This window comes from Aplidium turbinatum, chromosome 16 (assembly GCF_918807975.1).
Source record: "Aplidium turbinatum chromosome 16, kaAplTurb1.1, whole genome shotgun sequence".
Lineage (NCBI taxonomy): Eukaryota > Metazoa > Chordata > Ascidiacea > Aplousobranchia > Polyclinidae > Aplidium > Aplidium turbinatum.
Window position 1 is genome coordinate 4908283 of NC_137487.1, and position 8837 is coordinate 4917119.

General features: G+C 38.5%; 1 protein-coding gene across 1 annotated transcript; it reads right to left on the minus strand.

The window, feature by feature from the left end:
* Nucleotides 1-5060: 5060 nt before the first annotated feature.
* Nucleotides 5061-7972, minus strand: LOC145785858 (kelch-like protein 25). Its single transcript, XM_082597566.1, has one exon. The coding sequence runs from the start codon at nt 6687-6689 to the stop codon at nt 5061-5063; it is 1629 nt and encodes a 542-aa protein (XP_082453692.1). The 5' UTR covers nt 6690-7972.
* Nucleotides 7973-8837: the final 865 nt, after the last annotated feature.

The window sequence follows — 8837 nt, forward strand, 5'->3', positions numbered from 1 at the left end:
AGGCATAACATTGGACCAGTTCAAAGCTCGACGTAGAGATTACCCTTCTTTTGATCGTAATCGGTTTATTCAAGCTTTGGTTGACAACATTGGAAGCAGGATGGTGGACACCAACAATGAAAATTCTGTGAAGAGCTTGGAAATTATTGTACCCAGGGCCGGATTAAGGCGGGGGCTCAACAAAAAATAGGCCCACCAGATTCAAAGTAGACCCTTATTTGCCAAGCATAAGTGACCAAGTTATCTTGTGTATAAAATCCCGAATTGCAACACAGGCCTACGATCGTTTTCAAATAAGATCATTGGAATGTGTTTAATAAGGATATACTGTACTTCGGGTATAACTTTTGTTATTTCATTTTAATTGTGATTGGTACAATAAGGGGAATAAAATATAGGCCTCAGATTACCCTATAGCCCCAGGTCCATCAAAACCTTAATCCGGCCTTGATTGTACCAGAGTTATGGCCTGCTGCAGTCGAAGTTCCATGGCAAGAAGGGGAGCAGAGATTACGAAAAATAGAGGAGAGATTTCATGTCATCACTCCTATTTCCGATTGTATGTTGACAATCCTTGTCATATACCAGATACGATAAAGTTGCTCAAGAACGTAGTACTAAACATGATTGCTATAAGTTCTGCTGAAGCCGAACGTGGATTTTCACAAATGAACTTGGTCATCACACCGCTACGATCACGGCTGACCATACTCACTTGTTTCAGCATTGTTGTTCATCAGCATCAATGGACCACCTCCTCATTTATGGAATGGCACTGCGGCAACTCAGAAGTGGTTGCAGACTCATCGGTCGGCTGTGGATATTCAAGTTAAGCATTCTAAACTGCCCACATGGAATGAACTCAGATCTGTGCAAAAACTGTTTGCTAGCTAAAATCAAGGACTGTCGTGGTGCTTATAACTTAGCCCATAAAACCAAAGACCTGGCAGCAGGCTATTTGTTTTGTGTAATCTCGTTTGCACCAACTTGGAATATGCTTTTGCTGTAATTGGAGTTTTTTAAACTGTTCGTTAATAATTAAATGAGATTTTAGTGTAACTGTCACATTGGCAGCTTATTGGTTCTTACTAGCAAATCTGCAACCACAAGCGCTCATTTCAAGAATTGCATTTCCTTACTTTCCTTTTGCAGTCAATGTTTTTGCAAGTGTGCTTGGGATTGGCTCATACAAATAAGTTTACAATTGAGTTAAGAGATTGGAATTAGCTCATGCAAATCGAGTTTCAAGTGTTACGTAGGCCTACGCAGTAAAAAAAAAGCAAAGGAGACAGGGATGGAGGAACCATTTTAAAAGTAGGTGGGCCCAGAGGCGCAGCAGTCAAAGTCTATCCAACTTCTGGGGGCGAAGCCCCCCAGACCCCCATATTATTGATACATTCTTAATATTTGAAATCGTTTACATCAGGAGTCGGCAGCCTACGGCCCGCCTAGAAAAATCATCCGGCCCGCCGCTCCTTTACAAATTATAATATTATGTGGCCAGGCCAGTGGTTTATTACAGTATAAACGAATGGAAGAACAAGTACTTTTCATTAAATATTTTAGTGGGCCCACGTCTTTGATTTGCAGCGTTTCTGTTTGTATAAACAAAGAACTCAACATAAAGCGCCAATATGATACAAAATATATTATTTTTTCCAAGTTAATGGGTCAAACAAGGAACGGCAAAGTTAATCTACTCAAAAATAGCTTTAAAACAGCAAATTTCTCTGTTACAAAGGAAAGGAAAACCAATGAATCAGAAAATGCTTTTGCTAGCTAGCCTACAAGGTAGCACAATCAAAAGAAAAAGACAAGAAATCGTATAGTGATGAAGAATTTGGAAAAAGGTGTAAGATGGATGTCATTAAAAACATAGCCTATGTCCAGAGAAAAAAAACTACTTTTCAGATGTAGGCCTAATTAGTCTTTCAACAAGAACCGTAACTCGACGAAAAGAAGAGATATCGGAGAACGCAACATCTAGCAAAAAGTTGTTGTATATTTACAGTTCTTCGCAATGACAATAGATGAGAGCACAGACACGACAGATAACCCTACAGCTGAGATGGCAGTATTTGTGTGTGCAGTAAACAAAGATTTTAATGTTTAAGAATTTGTTCAGCTGATTCCCGTCAAGGATATTACTAGCCGATATTCTGAAAGCATTAGGCTACATCAACGCCTTGAAATCATGCCTCTGAATCTATCAAAACTGGTATTAATGGGCTACGGCCCGCCAAGACCATGTAAAGTTTGGCTTTGGTCCGCTGTTAGAAAAAGGTTGCCGACCCCTGGTTTGCACATTGCGTTTTCATAATAGCCTTTTGTGCCAACAGGCAAAATTTTCCATTTTTGGGCCGGATTTGGTCAAAAAAATTACAAAATTGTTGAATTGCTCTATAGCACTGTACAAAATGTGGCAATGTACACTCAAATAAAAAGGCAACAATACACACACAGTTATAATACCACCTGGGAGTAATAATATGCAGCATTACACAGTAACCTACGTGCATATGTAATGATATCACTGTTCTAACCATAGAGAGCATAGAGAATAATTATATTGATTGATAGATTGCTGCACCAGTCACACGCAACTAGGGATGGGCAACATAGAATTTCGAATAGTTGCAATCCGAATATCTAATTATTCGAATTGAAATGACATTTCGAATCGAATTTTCCAAACCGAAATTAATAAATCCCCTTTTCCAACTACCAAAATTTTTTATCGATTTTTCGCTGATCAATTACATTCGGTTCAGCGATAGCTCTTCGCTCTAGCGAAAACGGCTAGCCAGCTCTCTACCAGTGCGGTTTGTGGACGTCGGAAGACCCTTGTGCTGTGGATTTGCATTTATTTTTATCGTACGAAGCATGGAGCGCAATTCAACTCAGGATGAGGCTACCGCTACACCTAGTGTCGGAAGTTCCACAACAATGCAGCAATGAAATGGATGATAGCTCCTGTGTTGAAGCGACAAATACTTTAGCATCTAGTAACGACGACAATGAACAGCTTTCAGCTGCCGAAGAAATCCGATCGTACCTTAAGGCAAACGTGCCAAACAGCGATGCAAGACTGCAAGTGAATGGTGGAACAAAAATAAAGAAAAGTTCCTGCTGTGGTTTGATCTTGCCAGGAAGTATTTACTATTCAGCCACTCCTGCATCGCAACAAAGACTTGCTCTCCTAGGCAGTTACTGTTGTTTTTCGTTTCGTTGCCACTTTTCAATTATGCGTCTTCAATAAAACCACGATAAAAACAAAGCTTTTTGACATTTTCTGAAATTAAAAAAAATTATTCTAGAATAGGTATTCGAAATTCTAAATTCGAAAAATTATTCTAGAATAATTCTAGAATAGTTTATTCTTCTATTTTGCCCATCCCTACACGCAACCACACGTACTGCACATCAATAGTGGACTCAACAGAAAAGTTTGAAGATTGGATTTCATCATTGAGCTATCAAAGATAATCAAACTACTGTGTAGCAAATGAGTGATGATCTTTTTTTGGAACTCTCTCTCTGATTTGCCGTTTCGCCACCTTTTCAAAGAAATTTGGCTTTCAAAAGTGGGTGGGCCAGGCCCACCCAGAAAATAAAGTAGGTGCGCCCAGGCCCGCGTGGTTCCTCCATCCCTGAAAGGAGATTGCAGTGTAGCAACCAAGCCAAATTTCAAACTTATAATTTTATATCGGATTCAACCACGTTTTCACGTTTTGTTACTTCTACTTTTTTCTGTACTTCAAGCTATGTTTTAGCATGTTGTTTTTCGACATGATGTTCAGAAGTAAAAACAAACTGAACAGTGTTTCCTTTTAAAAAAGGGAAACATTGTTGGCTAACCTACACCGATTACTTATACTTACTTTGTCTATAACAACACAGCTAAGTGTTAGAGCCCACCCAAAAAAAATTTTAGGAATGCACCCCTGGTACACATGTACAATTGTACATGTAAGTGTACATTGTAGCTACACATGTAAAAAGAAAATTTGAAAAATACGTAAAACGAACAAATAAAACAAACTCCGACATTATCAACACGCATACAAATTCTATTTTAAATAGATGGTTACATGAAATTAAAATCAAAACCTGCAAGCCTAAATCTGAAACTGGTGTTCTGCCACGATTTTCAACAATAATAATATATACTGGTACAAAATTCAAGAAATACATTCATATGAACATTATCGTCCATCAAGTAAATTACAATCGTTCAACAAGACGAATACAAAGAAAAACGCAATTTAGTTTACAGTCCACTGTCATAAGTTTACATTGAAATAATGTCAAAAAAAATAAAGTGCGAATGGGCATGGTTGAAGAATCTACACTACAGGGGTCGGAGGTTGCTGATGACATGGGAGTAACAAAACAGACTAAGTGGTTGGTCGAATCAATTTTTGTATGTTAATGGAGGCTTTGATTTTATGTAGCCATTTATCTTCAGAGATGTCTAAAAATTGTTTGCTGGGTTGTTCGGCGAAAGTAACAACAAAGCAGTCTGCCAGAGCTGGTTTCTTTTTTAGTTCATTGTTGTGGAATTTTGCATAATGTTTCAATAACGCTGCTTTGTCACCGGATTTATCAGAATAATTAAAACTGTTCCAAATAGATCTGTGTGTGGCCCAACGTGTGAAAAACTTTGTGATGGTTTGGCCTACATAGTGTTCATGACATATACTGCATGTGGCAATGTATATTCCGTAATTTTGGCAAGTTAATTTTTGTTTAAGACTGAAATTTTTGTTGGGTTTACATTTAATAAAGGTGCATTCTTTTATCATAGGCTTATGCACTCCATGGTTACTGCATAGTGCACATTTGCCGCATGGCTTGGAGAAGCCGTTGGTTGGTGTTTCTGTATTCAGGGCAATTTTTTTGTATTTTGTAAATAAATTTCCCAGCGTGCTTGGATTTTTATATGTAATCATTTGATTGGGCTGTAGTTTTATTGCTACTAAAGAGATGAATCCTTGAAAACAAAATCAAAAAAAATGATATGGCATAAAAATACAAAATCAAGTAAGCACATGTAAACACTAAATGGCAACAAGAAATTGTACATTTGAAACTCCTGGTACACTAACTTCAGTGATCCATAGGTTCCTATCTGGGTCATAAACTTCTACAGCCGATGACCTTCCACCAGCAACGTATATCTTTCCATTCAAAACACAAGCTCCATGGTAGCACCTTGCAAAATTCATGTCTGGAACATTGTCCCAAGTTTGATTGCGTGGATCAAACCGTTCAACAGATTTAAGAGCACCACGGTAATGACCTCCAATGGCATATATTTTGTCATTTAGAACAACAGCAGCCAACCCTTGCCTTGCATAGTTCATTGGGGTAATGACTTTCCAACTACCTTGACGAGGGTCGTGAAATTCAACTGTATTAGTATCAGCAACTCCATTATGACCTCCGATGGCATATATTCCTTCAATGGTAGAAACTAGAGAAAAATATGCATGTTTTTCGTTCATATCATCCATTCTACTCCATCGGTCGCTTTCAAAGTTGTAACATTGGCCAGGTGGCGACAAAGGGTCATTCAATACATCATAATTCATACCTCCACAATTGTAAATACAGTTATCGAAAACAACTGAAGCACCACCTTCTCTCTTCACATTGGTAATAGCCAACTGAGTCCAACCTGAATCAACATCATCCAAATCTAAACTCACCATTTCTGGGACATAATAACCACCACTTACGTAAACTTTTCTTTTATAATGGACTGCTGAGCCAAAAATACGATCAAATGTTGTTTGTAGAAGATTAGTTGTTTTTTTGTTTATGACATTATACTTCCACACACAGTTGCTTCCGAATGCCAGGAAATACCTTTCCTCTTTCTGCTGCTCAGCAATAGCTTGTTTATGCTGTTGAACCCGAAGTTGAGAAGCCATTGATTGAAAACACATCAATAAGCAGTCCTTGTTATTTTTCACTAATTCTTCCTGACCAACAACATCTTGTAAAAAATCTGCAGATAATTTATCAAGTTCCAACAAACCAAAAAGTTCATTTAAGTGTTGTTTGCGTGACTTTAGATCATGCTTAATCCACTGAATCATTCCATCATAAACAACTTTTTCAGATGTCACTTTTTTATCTTCCAATGCAAGTAGTTCTTTCAGGTCTTGGAATTCTAACTCATTGAATTCCTTCATGTTCATCATGTTTTCCAAATGGTTGGCTATTATAGCATTTGCTTTATTCACAAGTTTATTAAGATTATACAATTTTGAAAATGCTCGAATCTGGAGACAATTGGTTTCATCAATTTCATCAAACAAAAATTCCATACAAAACTCTTTCAAATGAGGAACCTCCATATAATTAGCAGCTTCCATCAAATTGTAGACATTCTCACTTGTGATTGTGATGTCACAAGTGTAAATGAAGTTTAAAACAGCTTCAAGTGTCTCTTCAGTCACCCCTTGGATGTTTCCTTTTCCTTCATACTTTTCTTTCATCTCTATTGAAAACATTTTAGAGAAAAAAGTTGAAAACACGCTAAGGATACATTTGTGTCCTGAAAAGGCATTAGACTCAGCATTTAATGTGACATCACAATACTGCTTCATCTTCTTCCTGTCATTGTTTAACTTTGTCAGTATTTCCAGAGCATGGTCACTTGTAAATGTTTTTGATTTCATAGTATGCTTATTGCTTATACTAATTCATTAAACATTAGCCTAATGTTTACCTGTAAAGTGTAGATTTTATGACAACACATAAAATACAAAATCACAATGTTGAAAACAATATTAGTTCTTGATCGTTGATCCAATGTAAAGATTTAAACATATTTCATTTCATACATATAGTGAAACAGGCCAATTCGCAGCGGTAATTCACAAACTTTCTAATTATCGGAAATCTGTGCGCAATATCAGCGCATGGTTTGCTTCTACAAATGCCAACATTCTATAGGTAAAACAACATGCAAACGTTGTTTACGCTCAGATTATGTTTCAGGTGTAGCCTAATTAAACGTGGCAACTGCGAATTCCACTAATATCATACCAATTCGCAGTGCGAATTGTAAATTTCGCAGTTACCACTGCTAAATCGCAAACTAATTCGCATATCAAACCCATCACTTCCATATCCGTGGCAAACTGTCAATTGAAACGAGCAAGGTATTCCAATTTCCAAGAGTTGTTAGATCACTTGACATGAAATTGCTCGCCAGGAACACGTGATTTGTTGGGGAGTTTTAAAGAGTTGTTTTTTGGGGTGAGGGTTAGAATTAGGGGTTGGAGGTTAAGGGGTAGTGGTTAGGGGTTGGGGGTGAGGGTTAAGGGTAGGGTTGGGAGTTAAGGGGTTGGAGGTTAAGGGGTTGGAAGTTAAGGGGTTGGAGGTTAAGGGGTTGGAGGTTAAGGGGTTGGAGGTTAAGGGGTTGGAGGTTAAGGGGTTGGAAGTTAAGGGGTTGGAGGTTAAGGGGTTGGAGGTTAAGGGGTTGGAGGTTAAGGGGTTGGAGGTTAAGGGGTTGGGGGTTAAGGGGTTGGAGGTTAAGGGGTTGGAGGTTAAGGGGTTGGAGGTTAAGGGGTTGGAGGTTAAGGGGTTGGAGGTTAAGGGGTTGGGGGTTAAGGGGTTGGAGGTTAAGGGATTGGGGGTTAAGGGGTTGGGGGTTAAGGGGTAGGATTAGAGGTTGGGAGTTAGGTTTTAGGTTAGAGGTTAGGTTTTCGATTAACTGTTGTTCCAGGCCGTAGCCAGCCGGGGGCCTCGCCCCCCTGGCAAAATCCCAACATTCAATAGCAACAGCTACAATTATTATCATTTTGCCCATTTAAATTTTTTCGGCCCCCCCCCTTGCTCTGCGGTCTGGCTACGGCCCTGTGTCGTTCGATAAATTGTCGTTCGATAAACTGTCGTTCGAATGATGTCGTTCAGATGCCTTCAAAGATACGAAATATATCATAACGAAAACCTGAGAACCTGCCCAAAGCTACTTCCATGACTACTTTCCACGAGGATGCAAAAGAATAAATAAATTCTCCACATTCAGAGTATTTATACACCCGTCCCTTTCTTTCCCAGCGTATTGGATTAAAGAGGTCGAGAATTAAGTTCCTAATTATCTTGGGGAAAGACCAGAAATTTTGTATTGTGCTATTGGAGCTAACCAGGACAAGAACGGCCTAATAAGTGACAGAAATAATCGCCCAGGAATATCTCACGACTAGACGACAAAAGAAATAATTAAGTGCATGCACAGGCCATTTATAATTGAGGTGACACATTTTTTAAATCTTCTAGAATTCATGCTAGCCCTGTTTTACGTAACACAATTAAACAATGAACTGTTTGCACAGGTCGATTTTTGATCAAGGTGACCCGTTTTTTTTTTAATCTTTTAACTCCATGCCAGCGTCTTTATTCGTAACAGATGTCAAGCTGTGACTAAGTCTCCCTTCAAAGAAACAAAAACTCCGAGAAGGATGTCAATCTGGGAACTGTAACGGTGACACAGACTTCCAGCAGCGATAATGACGTCAAAACTTCTAAAATGCGAATTGCCCTGGATTTGTAGACAGGAGGGGCAATTTGCATTTGCTGTCATGAAAACCATTTAAAACAAGACAAAACGTTTTGCATGCATTTGCAGAAAGCCTACACCAGCATACCTCAAATTGATCTAAAATTTTGATTTACTGCGACAATCTGCTGGATGCAAGTTTAAAGCTCCTTCTCACTACTCGAAAGTATATATCTTTCTAATTTAGACCCCTTTCAAATTCTTCAATGAATTGCGATCAAATACGTGTGACAATATCTAAGTGATGCCTAATCTATCTCAG

Coding starts and splice junctions, on each gene's coding strand:
- LOC145785858 (XM_082597566.1), bottom strand. CDS start 6,689: ATGAAATCAAAAACATTTACAAGTGACCATGCTCTGGAAATACTGACA.